Genomic DNA, 25,092 nt, shown 5'->3' with positions numbered 1-25,092 from the left:
TCTTTGGACATGCCACCATCAAATGCCTACGCCTAATTCAAAACCCCAAAAAAATCAAGAATGTGTGTTTTTTTTTTTTTTTAATCCAAGAATGTGTGTTTTGATTGACTTTCAAAGAATTTTTCCTTGACTTATAAAAAAAAAAAAAAAAAGGATTTTTTCAAAATTTTAATGACTACTTTTAAATTGAATTGGACAAAGTTTTCTTTTTTAAATTGGGTTTAAAAAATTATTTTTAATTTAGTTTATTAAACTAACATCTCTTTTTATAGAATATAATTTTTACGTGCATTATTTTTAATAGAATTAACATGTATCAATTTAATAGATTGGGTTAGTCATTGTTTTTAAATTTTCAGAAGCCCAAGCCACAGAGCCAAGATGATCAAGCTAAGACCATAGGCCCCAACCAACTATCGAAAGCTAATGTGCCAGTGTGATGGTTGCTTAGAGAATGTTGAGCGTGTAGCATTGAGAATAACTACCCTCCGGTCTCGTTCTAACTACCAACAAGTGTGAAATCTAATGTCACACTTGGTCAGGGCCGTAATTCAGCACTAAGGTCATACCTCGTTAGTGGGCACATCATATAAGGAGAAGGCATGTGATCATTTCAAGTACATTCACTCAACTCTTCTCTAAACAAACAATCTAACTCTCTTAGAGCAATTCACCATTTACATTTGTTAACTTAAACATTAGAGAGTTTCTTCATCGGCGACTCCCGGTAAGTCTCCGACTGTTTTTACTCCTCCTTGCAAGCGTCTATTGGCGAGTATGACCATACGATTAACTGCATTATAAGCTAAGATTTGACATGGTATATATATAATTTACCTCATCCAAACTTTACTCCTATACAACCAGAAATATTGCACAATCAAAAAAGTTAATTTGCAACATGAAACACTTTTTCCTCGTGATAATATTTTATCATCCAGTTGTTTGCTCATTACAATTAACTAAACTAAATGGTCCATGCACAAGCGTCTAGTGGGTATTAAAATAATAATAATAAAATAAAATCATTTGACAAAATATTGTTCTTCTGAATAGGGTTGGAGGAAACCTCTCCTTCTAGCAAATCCAAATATGCCATACAATTTGGTGTCCTTTCTCTTTTGTTATCTTTTCCAAAATCCAGCCGACACTGACTACTAGTTCCCCTATCTTCCGGGTGACACACACTTTACTAGTGTACACCTTTCTTTCTCTTTCTTTCTTTGTTTTCTCTTTTGGATTACCTTTTTGATGGGTGACTGTAATGGGCAATTAATACCCATTAATTATCATACGTAGGGACTAAGGAACTCTTCCATTTCCATGATGTTCATTAAGCATGGGGTCCCATCCATGAGAAGCAAAAGTATTTGTTGATTTCCAAGTTTGTGTCAATTGGGATGGTTATAAATTTATAATCAACCCTTTGCTTCAAACTTAGGTTCAATCAGTCTCTTTTGTAGCCCAAGAAAGAAAAGGAAAAGAAAATATTATTGTCCTTAACTTCTTGGTTCATCTCAATGAAATGAAATTGGGTATTGAATCTTATCACATTTCTAAGGTTAGGCGAAAATGCACAACTAATTGCATATCAAAATCCTCTACATCAAATTATGAAAATTTGTGTCGTTTTTAGACATCGAAACACTTATGCTACTTAGGGTCCGTTTGGGATTGCGATTTCAATAAGTGCGATTTTAAAATTTGTATTTTTAAAAATTGCGTTTTTGAAATCGTTTCTTTTTAAAATCGCAAAGGCATTTGGTAAAATATGTTAAAAAATACTTTTTAATTAGATATTTGTCATGAGAAATTGTGACTTTGGTTTAAATTCGCATTTTTTCAAATAAGCAGTACCCCCTAACCTGCTTATAGAAATCGCATATTTTTTTTTTCTATTTTAAATTAAGTGTTTTTTAAATCGCAATGCCAAACGTCTTATATTTTGCGATATCTTTTAAAATACAGATTATTCTTACGAAATCACAATCTCAAACGTACCCTTATTAAAAATGTAGCATGTTACAGTTGAGAATCGAGTATATTTTCATCAGGTTTATGCTCTTTATGTTAAAAAAAAAAAAAAATGTTAAGCTAAAAACCGCGTCTTTTGGTTTGCTGGAAAATGAACGTTTCTGCAAAAGTGAAAGATAAAACCTTTTGGGAATGAAATTCTTTATGGTTGCCTTGATCACATGCTACATTTTTAATATGTGGTATTTTTTGAGTGTTTTCATACTTAAAAACTACCTAAATTCTGCAATTTGAGAATCTACAATTTCTTTTAAAATTGTAGGGAATCCTACATAAGCTTTTAAGTGCCACATTTTTCTTTTCGTTTGAGCAACTGAAACCAGAATAGGATAGCCTTTCTCCTCCCTTACATTCCCTATACCTTGCTGTGAGGGGATTCAAATTCAAATCAATGATACAATATCAACTTATTTGAACAAAGTTTCTCTCCTCTAACACATTCTATTAAATTGACATTTGTCTTTAAAATATGTGATTTTCACATACATTTTTGTTGAGGTTTAACAATGCCACTCCGCTCATTTTGACGGCTCTTAGAACACTCCTTGCGAGTTGTGATTTCGAATGCCATAAAAGGATTTGGCTTTCCTCGCTGGACACCAATTGATTTTTAGATGAGATGGTCAAAGACCTGATCCAACAATTTTTAATAAATTAAATTCTAAAAACAAATGTCAATTAAAAATATTGGATTAGAGGAATTTTTTCTCTTTGAACCTAGTTTTGAGATAGCTTAGAAAGACAGCATAAAAAGAAAAAGAAATATATATATATATATATATATATATATATATATATATATATATACCTTGCACCGACAATATAATGTATCATCAATAATTATTATGTGATAGAATCTTCTCATTAGTAGGTAATTCTATAATAGTTATATTTTTAAAAATAATTAAAAAGAAACAATTACTTTACGTAACTTTTAGAGGTTGATACTCTGAAAGCGATGAATTACAAGTCCAATTAATCCTCTCAAAATCCTTAGATTCCTATACTATGGTACTTCATAAAAAAAACAAATAAAATAAAATAAAAAGAAGCTTGTGTTGCAGGAAGCTAAGAACCTTAGACAACCTAAATCTAATAGAGCTATAAACTAGGTGCTTATGAAGAGAAAGGAGTATATATACCACCTTAAAGCCTTTCATAGGAAAACTGTAGGGCCTAGTGTGATATATGGGTATGAACATGCATGTTCTTGCTAAATTACAAAACTTAAAGGGGACATCATGCTGGGGTTTCAAAATATTCAAGCCTATAATCATTCTTACTTGACCCAAAAAAACTCCATGAAAAATGATATGTCTTTTCTGTGGAGGTCAGTTCTACCCGACTATGATGAGCTAGTGGGAGTGCCCCATACCCAAAAAAAAAAAAAGTTACAAGTCTATGCTATCAAACTTGATGAAAATTGGATACATAGACGCAGTAGTGAGGAATTAGGATTTTTCATTTTAGGAGGTTAATAGGGGGTCAGACTTAATTTTGATGGTACCAAAAATGCACATATATTTAACCTAGTAAAAAAATTGAAGAAGATTTGGAAAACAATGGGGCCACGCCCCGTTGGTCTTAATAAGGTGCCATCTCTGGATATAGGTAGAACAGTATATTCAGGACAAGTTTTCTTTTAAATTGAGTTAGAGGAAATTTTTTTACCACAATCTATTAAACTAACATTTATTCTTAGAGCATATGATTCCTACGTGCATTTTTTATAAGATTAACAAACCATGCATGTGATTGTGAGAATCGCGTTTTAAAAATGTACCTGAAAATTACATATTTTAAAGACAAATAACAATTTTGGGTCCGTTTAGGTTTGCGATTTTAAAAAATAATTTTAAAATAGTGATTTTAAAATATGTGATTTTAAAATATGATTTTAAAAAATGCAATTAAGCGTTTGGCAAAATTATATTTCGACTTTTAAAATCGCAGTTTAGCCTTAAAAATACTTTTTTTTTTTTTTTTTGAAAAAAAAAAAATCTCCTTATGATTTGAAAATGCAAATTTTATGTGTATTCAAATCATAATTTTTTAAAAACGCAATTCTAAATAATCTATTTTATGGGATTTGGTTTAAAATCATATTTTTTGTCTATAAAATCGCAATGTCAAACACATCCTTAATAGACATGTTCAAGAATAGTTTTGATTTCCTTTAATTACAATATATATGCTCCTAAAGAGTTTATAATTACTAATATCCTTCACTTCAAAAAAAAAATTAAAAATTAAAAAAAAAAAAAAAAAAAAACCTAATATCCTTAAACAAGAGCCCCCAAACAAATTTTGTATTATTGGACCAACGAGCTCTTGGCCAGTGGCCCGTGTTTTAGATTGCCGGCTTCGATTATTGATTATTGACGAACTTTAGTTTTATTTAATATTTTTATTTTATATATTATTTATATTTAAAGAGTTAGGATTATTTTATATTTTAATAATAAACTTGTCCCAATCCTAGTAGAATTAGGATTAGGGTTTTAACCGGTTCTATATAAAGCCTTCTTTTTTCCCCCTTTGAATATTCTTCGCGCTGAGACGCAATCCCTTTGAAGATTTATAACATTCATTGAGGTGCAGATTAACATGGCAGCCACCGCAGATACCGTAAGCCTGAAGCTTGTGATAGACAGAAAGAGCCAACGCGTGCTCTTTGCCGAAGCAGACAAGGAATTTGTTGATTTCCTCTTCAGCATCTTCACTCTGCCGGTCGGAACTGTGACGAGGCTTCTGAAAGAGGACGGCAGCGGCGGAATGGTAGGCTGCCTGCCGAGCCTCTACCGGAGCATTGAAAATCTGAGTTCTGATTACATCCAACCAAGCATAGACAAACGATTTCTGCTACGACCCAAAATAATCATGCCCGGCGCTAAACCCCCTCTCCTATTGCCAGACGTCGGCTCAACATTCCGTCAATTGTATGGTTGTTCGTGCGGTGGTAGCGATGGTATCGATGGTAACGATGGTAGCGGGAGCACTCGCGTGGCCGACGACTATAGAACAATTTGCCCTAAGTGCGACTATAAGATGGACGGGAGCGTAACCCTCGTAGACCCGCTGGGAGAAGTCGAGGTATCGTTCTGGGGTGAGGAAGGTTACGTGAAGGGGACGGTTACATACATGGTGATGGATGATCTGAAGGTGAAGCCCATGTCTACCGCCTCTGTTGTCACTCTGTTTACCCGCTTTAATGTCAATTTCAACGAAATTGGTGCCATTGAGGAGAAAATGGTCGAATTCGGCATGGATGATGGTGTCAAATTGCTGCGTGCTTCTTTGCAATCGAAAACTGTTTTGACCGACGTCTTTCTTTCGGGCAGTAAAAAATAAATAATCGGGTCTTTTAGTTTTGTTTAAGTTTTAAGATCGTAATTCAATAATAGGGTGGTCGAATTAGGGTTAGGGTTTTTATCTCTGTTTAATTAAGTGTTTTTATCAATAATTAATGAAAAACAAAAAAAAAACATTTTGAAGTATGACTCTTGGACTCGGGTGAAGTAAAAGAGAACGCGCACGCCGGCAATTTTTTTTTTTTTTTAATATTAAAAAATTAAAAAAAAAAATGAAAATAGCTTGGCGTGCTCAGAATCACGGCCCCTTGGACTCAATCCTTCTCTTTTTTCCTCTTTCTCTGTTCTTTTTCTTCCAAATTTTGTTTGAAAAAAAAAAAATGTTAAAGTATTAATTAAATGATTAAATTTTACTCATTCTTAAAAGTTTAAAAATTTCATCAATTCTTTACCCGTCACTTATTAAAAAAGAATTTAAGTCCACACGAGAGAGAGTTTTAAAGTATTAATTAAATTATTAAATTTAAGTAAAAAAAAAAAAAAAAACTCCGTCCTTTTTTAGAAAGCACTACAATATTCAAAATGTTGTAAAGTAACTCATCAAACTAACAAAGTGGACACATTTTTTTTTTTATTCCTATACTCTTATTATTTTAAAAACTAAAAAAACTAAAAGATTATTATTTTTTTTTTTTGAAAAAAGAAAAAGAAAAACGAGAGGTGGTGGAGTTTAAGTTGGAATATTTTGTGCGTAATTTTACTCTCATTTCAATTAATATTCTACATGTCGAACCGCACTTATTGAATGCAATTTGAGTCCACATGTAAAGAGAAGTATTAAAATATTAATTAAATTATTAAATTTATTATTTTATGTCAACATAAGTAATTTTAATATAACCATGATTTAATAGTGACAAAATATTTGAGATAACTATGATTTAATAGTGACAAAAGTGTCCAAAACCATGATTTAGATGTTTAATTGTTTTTTTGTAATTTTTCGAGTGTTCATTGACATCTTACACTTGCAAGCATTATTTGTGCCTTCAGAAATCAAACAATTGTTTTAGAGTGTTGTCATCTTCCAACAATCCAAAAATGATTCCTACACAGATAGCCAAAGCTAAGAAACAAACCAAGATTTTGCCAACTGATTAACCTTTTACGAAAATGGCATCAGGCTAAGTACTGTATATACCACTCAAATTCAATCCTACTTGAGTAAGTTAAAGACAAGGATCTTATCGGGAATCTGCTTTTTGTTTGGTGCACAAGAAAGATGGAATCACCAAGAAACTTTTCTACACGAAACTATAATAGAAATATGTCTTCTTTAAAGAAAAATTAGTAAAGCAGTGGCTCCTCTAAGAAGTCATAGCTTTGCAGCAAAAGGCCATCATGCCATTCAGAAATCCACCCAATTTTGTGGTGGGAATGGGTTAATATAACTAATTTTCAGGATTCAAACTCATTGCAACAAGACATTTAGAAGAAAAAAAAAAAGACACTAATTCTGCAAATTGCTACTTTAAACAAACATCACTCGGTATCCTACAAATCTTCTCTGCTTCCATATCACTATGTCTTTTTACCTATATTTAACCTGCTATTTACTTTGTTTGAATATTTGTTCAGTTATAACTGTTGCTGATAGAATACATATGTAGTCAGCCATTCACTGAATTTCACACACAAAAAAATAAAATTGGCACAAGAAAAAAATTTACCTCATTTGAAAATGTTGCATATTATTCAGAAGTAGGAAAAAAAAAATTCACCACTATTGAACCTGAACAAGGACAGAATAAAGCATGAAAGCTGGATCAGTCAAATTATGCCCTTCTTTGTGCAGACACTAGGCTCTTTTTCACCAAAAAAAAAAAAAAAGATACCTAAAATAAAAAAGGGGAAAAAAAAAAAAAAGTGATGAAGAGGAACTTTTCCTACCCTGTAGCAATTTTTTTTTGGGGTTCTTTTTCTGGTTTTGCTTGTATGTTTCTCTTGCACTGATTCCCAAATTTCAAAAATCAAGAATATTGGGACAAGAGATTAAGTTCATTTTCTCGGGATCCAGATAGGGTGTAATGAGAGTTGTTTAATGCTTGTGTAATGGGCAACTTATGTAAGAGAACACTCGAGCACCATCCTACTTAGGCTCGGGCAAATATTTGAGTAGTCCGAACAGGTATCCAAACTCCTGTTTAAACAAGATGAGACTCGAGTGTCCTCTCACATTACGCTTGATCCCCATCCATTGCATCCAATACCCCATCCATATTATTTGATCCTTGCTCACTAAACAACAGATTACGGTGGGGTATGTGCAATGAGAAGGATGACACTGATTGCTCACTCTGTAGTGTTGAAATTTGGGAGGTTTTTTCTCAACCACTCGGATTTGTTCAACCTAACCTACTTTTAATGCAGATAAGCACAGTTGGTGATATTAGATAGATGGTTTCCATTCATGCAGCATTCCCCAAACTATTGTACTCTAATAATTCATTATTTAATATCATGATTAAGGAGTAAGTAGAAATGCCTAAAAGCCTAAATGATTGACTTGAGGTTTTAATTTGTTTAAAAACATTATGGCATACCCCACAAATATCATTATTGTTTAACTTGCTTTCTCTGCTTTACCCCCCAAATATCTGTCAATTGTCATCAACACAATTTTTGCAAAGGATGAACAATGAGGTCAGGACAGAATCATGATTTTTCCAGGGGATCAAAGCACAAATGAGAGGTCAAGCCTAATTTTTAAAGTGCAAATATATATAGAAAAAATTTCAAAAACTTCAAAACCAAGGGAGCCATGTCCCTGCCCCTCCAACCCCATTGGTTCTGTCCCTGTATGAACAAAAGAGTAGTTGGAGCTACATATAATATAATTCTCTTTTCTTCTTTTGGTAAGGAAGATATATACAATTCCCAGGACAAATATTCTTTTAATCATTCCCCAGTATTAGATTAACTCTATCTTTCAATTTATGTTCTCTTTTGTACAGCAATAAGTAATATGGCAAAAATGGGAGAAACAAGAAAAATAATATATGGGAGAACTTGGCTCAGAGCACCCTCTTCAATCTCAACTTCTTCAAGGGGATATTTGGATTTATTTTGAAGAAAGGCTTCAAAAAAATTCTGATAACCTGTGTTATTTGGAGAAAAAGGAGTGCTTGTTGTGAACTTCATCATCTCCATGGCCTGTTAGAGTCACAATTTTCACATAAAAGTAAAAATACTATAACAAAGAAACACATACCAAAAAAATTAGTGAAAATTTCTTGCTACATGAAAGACCAATTCTAGAGAACACCCATGACATATATAAAACTATTTCTGATTGGTGCTGATAAATTTAAATTTGAAAACCACTGACTTTCCATGTTCAGGAAAAGAAATTTTCCACAAAGCAAGAGTTCTTAGGCATTGACACACAGTAAGAGTTCATCTTCATTGAGGCTGCCCTGTTAGAGTTAGACCTTTTAGCATAGACACTAAAGATGCTTCATATACAATCTGACATATCATCTCCCAACAGTTGTTGTATCCTCTTTGCAATCATTTTGATTTCTTTCCTTGTTTCTTCATTCAGAGAAAATTAGGTCAATTATTACAAAGCTCTTAAAGCTAGTTTAAATAAAAAGCACAACTACAAGAATTCTGATGAGGCTGGAACTCATCTTGGCAAAATGAGGCATAGTATGCCTCTCCAACAGTTGTTGTATCCTCTTTGGTCTTTGCAATCATTTTGATTTCTTTCCTTATTTCTTCTCATTCAGAAAAAATTAGATCAATTATTACAAAGCTCTTAAAACTAGTTTAAATAAAAAGCACAAGCTACAAGAATTCTGATGAGGCTGGAACTCATCTTGGCAAAATGAGGCATAGTATGCCTCTCCAACAGTTGTTGTATCCTCTTTGCAATCATTTTGATTTCTTTCCTTGTTTCTTCTTGATAACTTCGTCAGCATACATTATACCCTTGCCTTTGTACACTTCAGGCGGCTTACAGCTACGAACAGTAGCAGCAAACTGGTGCACTCTTTGCTTGTCTAGTCCAGTGCAACAGACTACATTGTTTTTGAAGCAGAAAACACGAACAGCCGGCGGAACAGTCAGCTCAACCTCATGACTGTATCCCAATTTCAAAAACAAGAGGCGTCCTGCAGCTTCAGCTCTTGCTTTGTACCCAACCCCCACAATCTTAAGAAACCGAAAGAATTTGGCTTCCATTGAGGTTTAATATTCTTCTGAGATAAACAAACAGCAGTGAACAAAACTTACACAGAAAAACAAAAGCCAAAGGAACAACAAATTATCTTCTAAGAAGAAATAATTTATATTTGGCATTTGAAAAATCTTAGTTGTTACGATTATTGAAAGATGGAATCTTAGGGGGAACAAATACTCTTCTTTGTAACTAAAAGCGAGTAATAAATAAAACAAGACGTGCATTGAGAGCTCAAATCTATGTTTGTTAAACAAATTATTTTGACTTTTGTTTTCTGTTCTCAAAACACAAAATACTCAAAGCTGTTTTCATCTTCATGTATCATTAGAACAAAAACAAAAACATAAACATCCTCCAAAACATGTTATCAAGTCGACTGATAAGAGAAAGGCTCAAGACCTTAAGTTATTGCTTGATTTCTGAAAACAAAGAAAGGGGGAAAAGATAAATGGGCTTTGGTAATGCCACGATGTCTTCCACTCACCAACAGAAAATCAAATATTTACTTACAAGAATTTAGAGGGAGAAAAGCTTATGCTCTTAAGTTATGCTTGATTTTCAAAAATGTATTTTTGGTAATGCCACTATGCCTTCCACTCACCAACAGAAAATCAAATTTTTACTTCAAGGATTTAGTGAGAGACTCCTGGGTTCCTACACCCATTACCCAAAACTCCAACATGATTAATGCTCAAACAACTCATAGCAACCAGGTTCAAAGTTAACAGTGCAAACTCCAAAATTCTTAAAAAGAAATCAAGTGCATCCCAACATAAACATCAACAAAAAACCCAAACTTGAAGTCATTTCCAAGGCTACCCAGTCATACACAGCCCCTAAAAAATGGTATAAACCACTTCCCATAATCCCAAGAACTCCCAAAATCACATCCTGAGAACCGAAATGAAACCCTCAAACCCCCGAATTGTGGAATTTGGCCGAGACTTTCAAATGGGCATTATCAAATTCCATTCTATTAGATTTATTCTTTACTCACCATGTATAAACATAAATCAAGCTTTTAAATTGATAAATTTTAGAAATTATGGGTGCTGAGCCTAGAGGGCGCTAGCCAACCAAAGAAGAACAGAGATCGCTTTGAGCGTGTGTGGTGCTAATTGTGCAGCAGTGGGATATTTCTCAGCCATTACCTGAAGTGCTGCATGTGATGGTTGGGTTGCTTCGAGTGTGTGTGTATCACTGTTGACATGTGCGGTAGAAGATTGGCGCTGCTTCAGTGGGTGCTGGTGACGAACCGAGCAACGTGTGGTGTGCCCGGTGGTGCAGTGGCTGCTGATTTCTCCGGTTTCCAGTGGACATGGAGGTGTGCAGCTGTGGGAGGTAACCGAGATTGGCATGAGAAATGGAATTTGGAGAGGATGACAAAGGGTTTTGATGGTTTTGATGGGCTAGGGTCTTGATGAGCGAGTTTAAACAGTAACGAGCGAGCTTGTACAATGTCGAGCTCGAGTTCAGATCGAGCTTAGCCGAGCCAGTATCGAGTGAGTTGTCAAGTGTGTCTAGGGGTGAGCGCGGGTAAGATCAGGCCGGGTATTGGACATTTCGGCTACCCGGCCTGCATGGTGCGGGTATTGAAAATCTAGGCCTGCAACCCGCCCAAAATGAGTAATATCCGCCGAGTTTCGAGTAGTGCGGGGCGGGTAATGCGGGTTGTGCAGGACGGGTTGGGTATTTTGTGATAGAGAACTTACCTAAATCAAGCTTATAACTTTCAGCATCATCGACCATATTGGCAAGTATTGGAAATCGGTTTGGTTTATGAGCTAACAAAACTAATTAGGAAAACACACTGACAGAAATAAGAAAAAATTCAAAAGGTCAATTTCATAGTTAAGTTTTTAGTTAGATTCATTTTACATATTATATATTCCTCTGTAATGCAGCTACGAATAAAATCTTATCTAATCAAACATTATCTAGTTTAATCAGACCAAAAATCTATATTCATCCAACCAAACATTATCTCATCTAATCAGACCAAAAATCTATATTCATCCAACCAAACATTATCTCATCTAATCAGACCAAAAATCTATATTCATCCAACCAAACATTATCTCATCTAATCAGACCAAAAATCTGAAGGCCTTAATAGTTAACAACATATGGAAACGACTCAGTTAGATTTCATTACCTGAGGCCGACGGGTGTAGACTGAATCACAGAGAGTCTGAGACACAACGATCGGTGGGAGCCGGAACTCTGAGAAATAGAGAGATAATGATGACAAAAAATGTTGAAAATACCCTTCAGGAAATTACTGCAGAAGCTTCACGACGACAACTCCCAGAGAGACAGAGAGAGAGAGAGAGAGAGAGAGAGAGAGAGAGCACGACGACGGATGCACGATGGCTGCTCCGGGACACCGGGACATGAGGATGGAGCGGCGCTGGAGAAGAAAATGAAAAGAATGAGAATGAAGAGAGGCGGCTTACTGATTAGGCTTAGACGAGAGAGAGAGATACCTGGTGTGGAGGCTGGGGCTGGAGACGAAAATCAGAGAGGGAGAATGGAGGAGGTAGGAACTTAGAACTTAAAAAAATAAAAACAAAGGTTAGGAACTTAGAGTAATGACAAAGTTTTCCTCTCTCAACTCTGCTTATAAAAATGAGATGTATCTATTTTTTTAATAATATGTAAGATGTATATGAATTTTTAATAAAATTTATTTTAATTTTATCCTTATTATTAAAAAAACTTGCGGGTCAGAATCCTCTACATCAAATTATAAAAATTTTATCCTTTTTAGACATCAAAATGCTTAAAAAATGCTACTTCTTAAAAAAGTAGTATATTTCCATTAAGTTTATGTTTTTTATGTTATAAAAAAGTGTTGAGCTAAAAACACTCGAGCTCCATCCTACTCAGGCTCCGGCAGATATTTGAGTAGTCTGAACAGGTATCCAAACTCATGTTTAAACAAGATGAAGCTCGGGTGTCCTCTCACGTTACGCTTGATCCTCATCCAATACTCCATCCATGTTATTTGATTCTTCTAGTGATTAGCTCACTAAACAACAGATTACGGTGGGGTATGTGTAATGAGAAGGATGACACTAATTGCTCACTCTGTAATGTTAAAATTTGGGAGGTTTTTTCTCAACCACTCGGATTTGTTCAACTTTACCTACTTTTAATGCAGATAAGCACAGTTGGTGAGATTAGATAGATGGTTTCCATTCATGCAGCATTCCCCAAACTGTTGTACTCGAATAATTCATTATTTAATATCATGACTAAGGAGTAAGTAGAAATGCCTAAAAGCCTAAATGATTGCTTTACCTGAATAAAAAATTTACTTTGCTGTACATATCTGTCAATTGCCATCAACACAATTTTTGCAAAGGATGATCAATGAGATCAGGACAGAATCATGATTTTTCCAGGGGATCAAAGCACAAATGAGAGGTCAAGCCTAATTTTTAAGTGCAAATATATATAGAAAAATTTTCAAAAATTTCAAAACCAAGGCAGCCATGTCCCTGCCCCTCCAACCCCATTGGTTCTGTCCCTGTATGAACAAAAGAATAGTTGGAGCTACATATAATATAATTCTCTTTTCTTCTTTTGGTAAGGAAGATATATACAATTCCCAGGACAAATATTCTTTTAACCATTTCCCAGTCTTAGATTAACTCTATCTTTCAATTTATGTTCTCTTTTGTACAGCAATAAGTAATATGGCAAAAATGGGAGAAACAAGAAAAATAATATATGGGAGAACTTGGCTCAGAGCATCCTCTTCAATCTCAACTTCTTCAAGGGGATATTTGGATTTATTTTGAAGAAAGGCGTCAAAAAAATTCTGATAACCTGTGTTATTTGGAGAAAAAGGAGTGCTTGTTGTAAACTTCATCATCTCCATGGCCTGTTAAGAGTCACAAATTTCACTTGAATACTACATAAAAGTAAAAGTACCATAACAAAGAAACACATACCAAAAGAATAGTGAAAATTTCTTGCTACATGACAGACCAATTCTAGAGAACACCCATGACATATATAGAACTATTTCTGATTGGTGCTGATAAATTTAAATTTGAAAACCACTGACTTTCCATGTTCAGGAAAAGAAAGAGTTCTTAGGCATTGACACACAGTAAGAGTTCATATTCATTGAGGCTGCCCTGTTAGATTTAGACCTTTTAGCATAGACACTACTATATTAGCTGGACAGCCAATTGGTAGTTACCTGAAAGCTGAACAGGAATTGTCTTGCTTTCTTGCTCACTTGAGGATTTGGATGAGACTGCAGCTTCTCATACATCAATCGAGCCTCATTTGCCCTGTCAACCACAATAACTGTTTTATAACGATCAAGCAAACAAAGAAGAGAAAGCTAATATCATTCGGCACTTTCTCTTTGCGACTAAAGATGCTTCATATACAATCTGACCTATCATCTCCCAACAAGGTTTCAACTTGTACACCGGCCAACAAATTAGTGAAATGAATTTTGATACATCTGTTCTGGTATTAAAATCATTGGTATGTAGGCTTGGGAAAATCTATGTTGCCATGACAGTTATTGGGCTTGCAATCCACAGTTCTCACTCCTTTGTTATGTACATTGTAATTCAACTCCCATACAAACTCAAGAAGTAGAATCCCATCTACCCTGACTTGGGTAAGATCAAAGTGATCAAATTGACCCCATAATTTTCAAATTCTACTTTTCTTATCCTTTTGTATTAGTCCTAATAAAAATAACTCCCTTTCAATCACATACACTTTTCTTATTCAAACCATTCAATATTTGTTTTCGAAACTTCGATTTCTCTTGTCAGTCTTAGTAAAAATTATTTACTTTAACTTAAAATATGGATCACCATGATGCTACCTTATCGACAACAAAGTTTCTAGTGACTAGTGCAAAGCCTTGAACGTTTCAAAATTCATTCCAAGAAAATATAGTTGAAATATTTTTACATATCTCCATAATTCAGAAATCAGTCACATATGTTCCGAAGCTTGCAAAGGATTCAAGGAATATAAAAAGATAACATATACATCATAATGTTGATCGAGTAAAAAAATTAATATGTGATGATGTTTGTGCAGTCCAAAGTAAATTCCAAATAACAAAAAAAACTTATTTATAAATAAACCAACAAAGAATCTGTGATGTACACATATAAAGAAAATTGATCCAGTGCATTACATGTTAGATGGCATTCAAATGCAGGTCTATAGTGTGGGATGAAGACACCACACTAATCCTGGAGAAAGACACAAGCTTATAAGTTTGATCAAAATTGCCTTAAAAGACAACCATGACAACACACACATTTCATATGCATCTCCAACGGACAATGGATTCATCCCATGTGGTATGTAGAGCACAAACAAATTCAATTTCATGGTATGTTAAGGGACGTCATAAGGGTTCTACGCTTGTATCAAATTCTTAAAAGACAAATATACCTACTAAGGGAGTCTTGACAAATTGACCATTGCAAAGCAGCTAACCCATGAAGCTCACTCTGCAGAAATTATATGCATGAAACAAAACACAAAATATTCAGATACTGTTGCTCCTAAAGAAACCAAATAAAATAAAAAACAGAGAAATAAAGGTCATCATAACGTGACTGAAAATAGCAAGGATGTTTCCTCTAATTTTCCCACAATAGCAAGGATGTTTGTCAATCATGAGTCGCCCGGCCCACCAGTTAATCAGAATCAAACTTGATTGCGAGAATCAGATTCCTGATATCCTATCTCAATTCAAATTATGAGCAATTCAGGTATGATTTGTATATATTTTGTAGTGTAATGCTGTAAATACTAACCAATCATTCAAAAGGGTCATGCGAAATGATGTTACAGCATGCTTCATGTGCTGAGTTACATGAATATTGATAATAGAGCTCCCACATCATTTAGCATGAGCATTCTGTAAGATTCATTTTTGAGAAATCATTTCCCTTCCTATGATATGTTAATATGTTCGAAATTGCAAAATTTTGTGTAAAACTGACAAACCTGTTCTCAGCTCTAAATCATGAAGCCAGGATAGAATATGTAATTCAATAATCTTGCAAAGGCAATGGCATAACAAATCCTAACTCATCCTATGCATAAATGTTTTCATCTTCCTCATTTCATTGTAAATAATGTAGTGATATCAGATAATACACATTTTTTATAAAAGAAATTAACGATGGTACTCATGTAAAAGCTCTACTTAGCTGATATCATTTGATTAAATACATATTGTCAAAAGATATATAAAGTGAGACTTCTTCTCAAATACATATGTAGCTCAAATAGTTTAAACAGCATATTACCTGGAATGTTAAGTTATCCATGACCTTTTCGTAATAGGGTAATGCTTCCCGAAGCTTTCCAAGATTCATTAATGAGTCTCCATCCTTTAATGCCTATAAACATAATAAGTTCACTAAGGAATGCTAATTCATTATACTTCTCAACAATGAAAAATGTAATAAAAGATGCATTCAAAGGCAGTTAAAGAACATAACAAAAGTCCAAGTGTTAGACTCAAAAACTAGTTTAGGTAACATGGTGACAGCAACTTCTCTCTAACTGAAAGATGATATTTTCCAACCATATTCAGAAGCCAAAACTTATTGATATTGTAATATGTAATATTGTAATTTGATTGCTTGCCCCTAATTTTCAGCAAAAATCTAAATCTTAAACACCCCCCACCACCACCACCCCAAAAAAAAAAAAAAAAACAAAACAAAACAAAAAAAAAAAAAAAAAAAAAAAAAAAAAAAAAAAAAAAAAAAAAAAAAAAAAAAAAAAAAACTGAAGCCAATTTAGATAATTGGAAATTGCACCAAAATAAGTAAGGAAGAGACATTGTCCAATAAAATTTTATTGGGGTTCCAAAATTTGGTAAGAGTTTATTTTGGTCCCAAAATTAGTTTAAATTTCAAATTCCATTCCAATGTTGAGAAGAAGTGAAGAACTACAAAATGAATGATCGTCCAAGTAGGGGAAATAAATTGTGCATATAATTCCTAATTTAAGACCTTCTAGGACTAAGATCTTAGATCAAGACATAAACAATTATGGTAATATGTAAATAATTCTAAGAACTAATTCCAATTCCTTGATCCAAATGCACTTTTAGCATTCATTTAAGAACATATGTAAAACACACTCTTAACATACAAGTTAACAAGATGATATTTTTATAGAAGCATACCTCCTCACATTCAGATTTTAACTTTGGATCAATCTTTAAGCCAATTTTACTCTTGTATGCTGCAAGTAACTCTCTTGTTCGTGCTTCTTTAGCAGCTCTCTCTTCTGCTGTTTCAAGCACCTGCCCAGGGCGTATAACTTTCCCACCACCAAACTGATCAAGAACAAAAGGAAATATCTAAGAAAACTTTTTTTTTGATAAGTAGAAATATCTAAGAAAACTATCTTCCCTTGTTTGTGAGATTAGATTATAACAGTAAAAGGCACATCAGTATCAACAGAATAAAACTAAATAACAAAAGTCTCCATCATCCCATAGTATGAAACAATATTCTATAATGAAATGCATATTGCTTTGGAGCAACAGGTGGCACATGTGATAACAACTTAACAAATACATTCCTAATTGAGATCATGAACCAACAGCGTTAACGTACAACATGGATTGACTCATTCAAAGATACTATAGAAAAGAATCTTCAAAATGTTTCTGTACTCTGCTATCAACACAAAATTAAAACAGAAAAAATGTTAATGCAATGGGGTCTTCTACTCTAAGATCTTGTAAAACTCTGAAAGTTACTTGAATATTTCATGAAAACTGAGAACAAGCAAAGATCCATTTTACCCTCCAGGTATCAAGATATGAGCAATGGTGTGAAACTGAAGCTCTCCTTTTTTCCATTATTTCAATATCTTATGCTTGGAAGCCAGCAGAACCAAGAGGTTAATGCATGATCAAAACGTGTGTTGAGTTTGATAATTTTGATCTAAATCAACAAGTTCAAATGTTCAACAAGTTTAAGAAACAATAGTATAAAGTAAAACATGGCTCTCTACGTTCTCCTTTTCCTTTCTTTCTTGCTTTCTTCTTTTTTCTTGAATTCTATAGTTTCCATCTTGATATATAGATTTCAGAAACTTTAAACGGATTGTCCAAACCAAGATAATTCACTTTCTATGGAAAACCTCCAAAACATTTATTTGTTTTCCAACATGATATCATCACTCAACAATTTACCAAACATAAGAGTAACATCCTTCAGGCCCACAAATTCAGAAACATCAACAAAAAAGTATGTACACCAAAAATATTGACAAAAATATATCTACTCACTACTCTAACATCAGTTGTGATAGCCACTACCATACCGTTTTTGAAATATTTCCAGGTCTAGGAAAGACTCCCCATGAAGAAACCTTCGGCTTGTAAATTTCTGAATCATATTCCTGAGGCAGAGTGGGCTCCAATGCTGTCGTGCCTTCGAAATAGCTGGTATCCCCAACAATGAACTCCACCTCAGGCAAGTCCCCGCCTGAGAAAGAGTCTGAAACAGGAACCAGCCCAGGTGGCAGTCCCCTGCTCCTCTTCTTATCCGCAAAGTCAAGCCCCATAAAATCAATGCCTGAAATTGAGAGTTCCCCCTTCTTACTAACCGTTTTCTCCACAACCTCATTTCCAAGGTTTCCCCCATTGCCTCTCTCCAATCCTAAAAATAAATGCACAAAACTAAATTTAGCTAATAAAGAGAATAAATTGCCAAGAGTAATCAGCCAAGAGTCATAACCATTTGTTTGCTAATAAAATGAATAAATTGCCAAACATGTTAAATTATAAAAGCAAAGACTTGAAGATAACTCACAAGTACTTGTTTCACTTCATTGCACATGGCAACCAATCTTTTAAACTACCAGTTATCCCGAAATCTCAAACTTATAAGAAAAGATAATGAGGCTCAACACGTGGAATATTTAATTTAAATGAGGTGATTTGACGGAGTCAATGTTTGATTTTAGGACCTTTAGCTACCATGTTAAATTAATAGTTATCCAGCAAGCTTAACCTTATAGTAATTATAAGAGATAAATTTACTAACTTAATCATTACTTTAACACAATCAACAATAAAATAAAATCTGCCATTCTCTCTCTGTCTCAAAACCTTAACTTTCCAAAATAATACCTGAAACTGTGTCAATCTCTCCACCATTCTTGCCACCACCCACAACACCTTTATTCTTTCTGTACTCTTTGGCCCTCTCCATCGCAACCTTGACTGAAACCGGCACTTCCTTAGTCCCAGAATCCTCAACTGGGTTCTGCTCAATTTTCGAAACCTGTTTCGATTTTGCCTCCTTCTTATACGCCTTAGCTTTTTCAAACGCGAGCTTCACAGGGTCAATAGCACCCGTCACAGGTTCCGGAGTAGTTTCTGGCGAGCTTGGTGAAATGGGTTCTGAAGATTCAGCATTGGATGGGTTCACAGAGGAGGAGAGCTTCAGTGGCTTTAATGAGTGGGTCTTGTTGAGGATTGTGGAGGGGAAGACAGTGGGTTTCGAGGGAGAGATGGTGTTGATGGAGTTGAGAGCAGAGAGCCACGACGGTTGAAGAGAAGCCATGGTTGGTCGGTGTTGGAAGTTAATGGGGTTTGACAGAGTGTCTCTGTGAGAGAGTGTTGGGATTGACTGACTGTCTGGTTTTTCAGTTAATTTTCTGTTGGTCCTGATGGATAAGGAAGGGTTGTTTGATATAAATAGTTTTTTAAATTTTTATAAAATAAAAATAAAAATATTAATTTTTTTAAAAAAGAAAAAAATGTGGGAGAGATGTTCTGACTTCTAACTCACCTCTCATGATTTTTGTCGTAGCTTAACTAATAATTTAATATTTTTGAATGCTATTTAGTAGACTGCTATACAACTTTTATATAATTGAAATGACATGTTAAAGAAAATCAACCATTGTTAATTCAAATGTTAATTTTCACTATTGCATCATCTCAACTGTATTGCAGTCTTATAACAGTTTACTAAATCAATTAAAATACTCTTTCAAACTAAAAGTTTAAATGTATGGAATAGGGTGTCTTTTTTTTCTTTTCTTTTTTCAATATCAAAAAGAAAATATAGCTGTGATATATATCAAAAAGCACCAGGTTTTCTTTCGAGATTTTATTCTTGGTTTCAAACAAGTGAGTCAAATGAAAAGGGACACTATCAAATAGCATACCATTTTACTATTGTGCATTTAGACTCTAGATTTTGTCAGTATCACTCTCATAGTGTGCTCTATCACCAGAGGAAGAAAATGCTGAAGAATGAATGGCTAAACTCACGTGAAACAACCCCAACAAAATTTACTTTTGATGATTGTCACACTCACACAGCTCAATGTGATTGTTACATGTTTTTTTTTTATTAGGTAACTCATTGCAGTTTTTACCTAAACCAGTACAGATTTATATACAAAGCAGGGAATTGGAGTTGGGGGTGGTGGGGACTTGATAGGATGAGTTTCCTAACATCTGAGCATACAATTTTCATAAGCTTTAGTGTTTTGGACACCTTAGCTACCACCGGAATATTGCAATTTAATAACCCTTCTAGCCCAACTCACCATTTCCCCACCTCAGGCTCATCATAGCAAGAACCACAAGAGTATTCTTACCCTGGCCACAAAACTGCCAATAATTGTAAACAAATACAAACCATAGGAATTAGCACAACCACTACCACCACCACTCAAATTGAACCACCCATATGTTCAGCACCATTGAAATGGAAGTTCGAGGAGTTGGCGCCTGATCAAATGCCGTTTCCGGTCTTGAGATCAGCAGAGGCTTGCTGGCTCCCCTTGACAGCACCAGCTTAGCTAGCTTCAATCTTCCACTCCTATGACACCCACTGCCTCGTCCCCACTTCCAACATAGACACAAGGACCTTGCTCGCATCGGCTAGTTTAGAATGATAAAACCAGTGAAAATTTGATCCAGGTCCAATTTCAAAACATAACACCACAGCCAAACATATATTATAAAGTCAAAAAATTGTTCAAGTCCATTGTGAAATGTACTTCTATTTCAAATTGCAGAAGTTATAATCCATGTCCAAGATTCGGGTTCAATCTACAACAAAGTGACATCCAAATAAACTTTCTATGGAGAACATACCCAATTAAATATATTTACTAGTTCATCTGTTCACCAAGAAGACCACAGTTATCAAGCTTCCAACAGCCATTAAAGCAAGGCAGCAAACCTCTCGAATGTCATGCATCATCTAAAGACACGAAGTACGTGATTTGAGCAAGTGAAGCCCCCATCAACCATGAGATTATCCCCACTTACATATCTTGCTTCATCGCTTGCTAAGAAGAGTACGGCATTAGCCACATCATCAGCAGTCAACTCCACCCCCTGCAAGTTAGCATTCCTCCCAACAAAAGCACGAAAACCTTCCGCAGCCTCCTCGGTCCTCTCCTCCTCAGGCAAGTGAGCTAAAGCCAAGCCTGTCAGAACCGCATAAGGAGAAACACAGTTAACACGAATCCCATGTTGTCCCAGCTCAGCTGCAACGTTCTTGGTGAGCCCCAACACAGCATGCTTGGACCCTGTGTAGGGGTGTGGGCCTATGCCCCCTAAGGCACTTGCAACACTGCATAGAGAAACTATTGAACCCTTCTTTAACGGGATCATAATCCGAGCTGCATGTTTCATTCCAAGGAAGACCCCCTTCACATTTATGTCAAATATTTTCTCAAACTCAGATATATCTGCATTACGGATATCAGAGCATGGTGAGCCCGATAACCCAGCATTGTTGACCATGATGTCAAGTGTACCAAATTTATCAACTGCGAAGTCAACTGCACAGCATACATCATCTTCTTTGGTAACATCACAATGGAAAAAGAAAGTGTTTGGTTCACCACCAAGGGTATCACAGACATGCTGGCCAAGGTTGTCCTGCAAATCGACTATACAAACTTTTGCACCATGTTTGTGGAATAGGCGCACAATGCTCTCTCCAATACCAGTGGCTCCACCCGTGACCAATGCCACTTTCCCCAATAATCTGAGGACAAAATAACACAACAAAGGTCTTATATTACATGCGACATCTAATGCAAAATGTTACAATCTGTTATGAACCAACTATTAAGAGCACTGATAGAGCTCCTGATCTGAGTTAAGAGACTAAAGAATCTGCTCAAACCTAGTAAAGCGCAACAAAAGAAATACATAGCTATAGAAAAGAAGCAATATAGAGAATCTGCTTTAGTGACTTTATTTTTTGAAGAAAAAAAAAAGTGGCTTTTCTAGGGGTTTTCTGAGATGAGTAGATCCTTCAAGCATAGGATATCATTAAATTGAGTTAATATCCAATAAAATACCTATACCCTAAGGCCTTGATAGGCTTTGAATGTTTCCTACTCTTTCCCAAAATTATACCTAATTTAAGCTTCCTGAATTCCTCTAAAGGCTGCTGCCAAGAAGAAATATCGAGCAAGTTTTCACATCTGTCCAATTAACCTCATTAAAAAATAACAAACCAAACCCCTTTTCTACCCATAATTCTTAGCCCACCAACATCAATCGTGGGAAATCCTAATTCTAAATTAAAGAGCCAAGCTACAGGGGAAAAAAACCCTTTAAATAATCTCCATGAGTGCCAACCTTTTGGTTGGATTTCATAACAAACCTTACGAAAAAGTCTTAATGAGACATTGGCCAATAGCCTTGTTTAGTTGCAGAAAGATTGTAGTAAGAAGGTGGAACTTTGAATTTAACAACAGAAACTAAAAGAACTGACAACATAAAATCCTAAATTGCTCATGTTTTTGACTGATACGAAACCACCACATAGAGGCAATGGAATATAGTTTGATTAATAAACTAATACAAATTTGTTACAAGACCTTGGTCATAAAAATTAGAAACTAGTTGTAAAAGATCTTCCAAGTTTAGATACAAAGGGAACTGCTTAATTTAGTTGGGTGCAAATTTGGGCTAGGAGAATGTGGTAGTAACTGTATAATTTGACAGCAATGAGCAAGAAAACTCAGCAAAAAAATAAAAAAGACATCTCAAGCTAGAACTTAGCATAAAATTTGAATAAGAATAGGAAAATTATAACATTACACAAACCAAAACAAAATCTGTGGTAAAATTTGAGTAAATTGAAACAAAATATACATACATCCATAAACGTTTATTCAAACATACAGATTCATGCACAAAATGAAGTGATTCGACAAGTCCTCAAAATCAAGCATTTGGAAAAACTTGAGAGAGAGAGAGAGAGATGTCAAAAAGAAAGTTGTCTCAGTTGCTATGTTACTAGCATTGCAGTCACTCTTCGGTTTGGTTTAGCAATTTCAAAACGTACAGTTTGAAAAGATAACGATTTCAAATAGTACTTAATAAAAACGCAATTTTTAAACTGCCTTTCTTTTTCCAAACGCACTCCCAAAGCATTACATTTTTGCAATTTTGTTTAAAAAAACAATTTTAGCATGTGAAATCCCAAGCCCAAACGCACCTAAAACTTTCGTAAAGCCCACTTTGAAATCAAAATCAAGGTATAAGGCATGCAATGGATCAAATCAAATAGGTCATAATACCAAAAGGTTTAACTAACAGAAATGATCTTCCACCACTTGATCTAGTGGAAACTCAGAGCTTAAAACATAACCAGATATTAAACCCCCATAATCAGTTTGATAGTAAAAGCAAAATCTACAGGCAGAAATCCAACAGAAATGATCTTCCACTACAGGATCTAGCAAAAACTCGGATCTTTAAAGCATAACCAGATATCAAACCCCATGATCAGTTGATAGTAAAAGCAAAATCTACAGGCAGAAATCCAACAAAACAAGAAATAGAATATTATTTGCACAATATAGCTGACACCCACAAAAGCAGAACTGTGAAATTAAAAAGTGCATAGACCCAAGTAGAAGAGAAAGCTTGCTGTTTTGTGGGTTACCTTTGGCTTGGAAGTGAAGATTCACCAGAGTTGGCTGTGGACATGATCAACCTCTCTCTCTCTCTCTCTCTTCCAAGTTTTTTCTTTTCTTGATAAGCATCCAAGTGAGTGGCGTCCTTCCCTCTAAAACACTCGCGCAGTCTAAAATAAGTTAAATAACTTTTTTTCCTCCAAATGATTGGCGGAATTGATGTCCAATCCATTTTATTATGTTTTTAAGTTAAATACTAATTGGGAAAAAAAAGTTAAATACTAATTTAATTGCCCTTTTTTTTTTTTTTAAAGAAAAAAAACTACTTCGTATAGATATTCCGTTTGTACATTTTTGTGTGTCTAAAAAGGTAGCTTTGAAGTGGGTTTTACCCATCCCACTACAGAAGTCACTTTCATGAAACTGTCTATTTCAGGGTGCTAAGGTTTGGTGCGGTCGCTTTAAGGTTATCAGTTATGGGAACTCGTGGTACAGAAAAAAGAAGATACATAAAAACTTGCGCTAAAAATGTGCCATTTTTTTTTTTACATGTCCACATTAGAGGAAATTCAATATAGTGATCGTCGCTTCATGAAGCATAATTCACAATCGATTGAGCTACTCATTGGAGATAAAGTACCATTTAATATATTGTTGAATACCAATCTTGGTCAATTTCTGCAAATTTTTGGTGTTTTATTTAGAGTTGATAATTTTTTACATTACCTATGAACCTGATACAAAATTAAAGAGTTTTGGTTAAAGAGATTAACTTATTTAATTAAATGAATCAGTTATAGTTTACCTATATAGTTTTTATACACATGTTTTGATACGACTCGAATCCGACATGCGACATAATGTTTGACAACTTTTTATGAGACCCGCAAATACAATACAAATTAAAAAAATGAAGATTATGGGTTTTAGCTTTTTTTAATTAAATATGTCTAGTTATGACTAAATTATATAGTCTTATATACATACATTAACATGACCCAAACTCGATACAATCATCCCTAATATTTTTATCTTTCGGTGATGTTATAACCACCTTAGTTTTGATTCCCATGAACGAAAGTAATACTTTTTTTTTTTTTTTGACATGTGTAACACAAGAGAAGGGGATAAGGATTCGAACTAATAATCTTTGCTTCATAAAACGTGGTTCCCAATCGATTAAGCTACTCCTTTGAGAATCTGAATCCTCTCCAGTCCAAAATGGATTGTAAAGTATTTAATTAATGACCAAGATTTCCTATAAGAAATTTAAGGGCCACAAACAAATAGGACATATGTCCTTATAATAATAATAAAAAAAAAATAGTAATCTAATATTTAAATTATAAAAAAAAAAGAAAAAAAAAAAGAAAAAGAAAAAAGGAGTGGCTAGCCACCCATTTTTGCTCATCAGCCACCCCAAGAGACAAATGAAAAAAAATAAAAAATAAAAAATTATAGCATTGGCCTTTGTGAGTGGCCGAACCACCCCAATGGCTAGTCTGAGGTGGCGAAACCCACTCAGTGGCCCTTAGGGGTGATTCGGGCACCCCAAAGGCAAAC

General features: G+C 34.6%; 4 protein-coding genes across 5 annotated transcripts; 1 reads left to right on the top strand and 3 right to left on the bottom strand.

Moving 5' to 3' along the window:
- Positions 1-4,584: 4,584 nt before the first annotated feature.
- LOC132167426 (uncharacterized) lies at positions 4,585-5,454 on the top strand. The gene has a single exon (XM_059578394.1). The coding sequence runs from the start codon at positions 4,642-4,644 to the stop codon at positions 5,383-5,385; it is 744 nt and encodes a 247-aa protein (XP_059434377.1). The 5' UTR covers positions 4,585-4,641; the 3' UTR covers positions 5,386-5,454.
- A 3,827-nt stretch (positions 5,455-9,281) lies between these two features.
- On the bottom strand, positions 9,282-9,590 carry LOC132173293 (large ribosomal subunit protein uL6m-like). Its single transcript, XM_059584748.1, has one exon. It carries the CDS (start codon positions 9,588-9,590, stop codon positions 9,282-9,284), a length of 309 nt encoding a protein of 102 aa, XP_059440731.1.
- Positions 9,591-11,749: 2,159 nt separating this feature from the next.
- On the bottom strand, positions 11,750-19,265 carry LOC132162337 (uncharacterized). Of its 2 annotated transcripts, XM_059572580.1 has the most exons (9): positions 18,752-19,265; positions 17,941-18,278; positions 16,790-16,942; positions 15,900-15,992; positions 15,034-15,092; positions 13,802-13,895; positions 13,423-13,477; positions 12,075-12,141; positions 11,750-11,998 (listed from the first exon to the last, which is right to left on the bottom strand). In XM_059572580.1, the coding sequence occupies exons 1-9, from the start codon at positions 19,185-19,187 to the stop codon at positions 11,881-11,883; spliced, it is 1,413 nt and encodes a 470-aa protein (XP_059428563.1). In that variant the 5' UTR covers positions 19,188-19,265; the 3' UTR covers positions 11,750-11,880. The 2 variants fall into 2 exon arrangements, 1 of the variants encoding a protein (XP_059428563.1); XR_009438217.1 differs by lacking the exons at positions 11,750-11,998; positions 12,075-12,141 and having other exon boundaries at positions 15,038-15,092.
- A 1,358-nt stretch (positions 19,266-20,623) lies between these two features.
- Positions 20,624-23,702, bottom strand: LOC132185686 (xanthoxin dehydrogenase). The gene is made up of 2 exons (XM_059599466.1): positions 23,559-23,702; positions 20,624-21,641 (listed from the first exon to the last, which is right to left on the bottom strand). Exons 1-2 carry the CDS (start codon positions 23,600-23,602, stop codon positions 20,843-20,845), a joined length of 843 nt encoding a protein of 280 aa, XP_059455449.1. The 5' UTR covers positions 23,603-23,702; the 3' UTR covers positions 20,624-20,842.
- Between the last annotated feature and the right edge of the window lie 1,390 nt (positions 23,703-25,092).

The sequence above is a fragment of the Corylus avellana genome, chromosome ca1 (assembly GCF_901000735.1).
Source record: "Corylus avellana chromosome ca1, CavTom2PMs-1.0".
Classification (NCBI taxonomy): domain Eukaryota; kingdom Viridiplantae; phylum Streptophyta; class Magnoliopsida; order Fagales; family Betulaceae; genus Corylus; species Corylus avellana.
Note: the sequence above shows the minus strand (reverse complement) of the source record. Positions and strands in the feature narration are given on the sequence as shown.

What these genes read in the sequence shown, in the direction of transcription:
- LOC132162337 (XM_059572580.1), bottom strand. Translation starts at nt 19,187, where the DNA reads ATGGCTTCTCTTCAACCGTCGTGGCTCTCTGCTCTCAACTCCATCAAC. An exon ending in CTGGAAATATTTCAAAAACG is followed by an intron (nt 16,943 to 17,940) that starts GTATGGTAGTGG and finishes GTTCTTGATCAG; the next exon opens with TTTGGTGGTGGGAAAGTTAT. An exon ending in TGTCAAGACTCCCTTAGTAG is followed by an intron (nt 13,896 to 15,033) that starts GTATATTTGTCT and finishes TGTGGTTGACAG; the next exon opens with GGCAAATGAGGCTCGATTGA.
- LOC132185686 (XM_059599466.1), bottom strand. Translation starts at nt 23,602, where the DNA reads ATGTCCACAGCCAACTCTGGTGAATCTTCACTTCCAAGCCAAAG. An exon ending in TCTTCACTTCCAAGCCAAAG is followed by an intron (nt 21,642 to 23,558) that starts GTAACCCACAAA and finishes TTTTGTCCTCAG; the next exon opens with ATTATTGGGGAAAGTGGCAT.
- LOC132167426 (XM_059578394.1), top strand. Translation starts at nt 4,642, where the DNA reads ATGGCAGCCACCGCAGATACCGTAAGCCTGAAGCTTGTGATAGACAGA.
- LOC132173293 (XM_059584748.1), bottom strand. Translation starts at nt 9,590, where the DNA reads ATGGAAGCCAAATTCTTTCGGTTTCTTAAGATTGTGGGGGTTGGGTAC.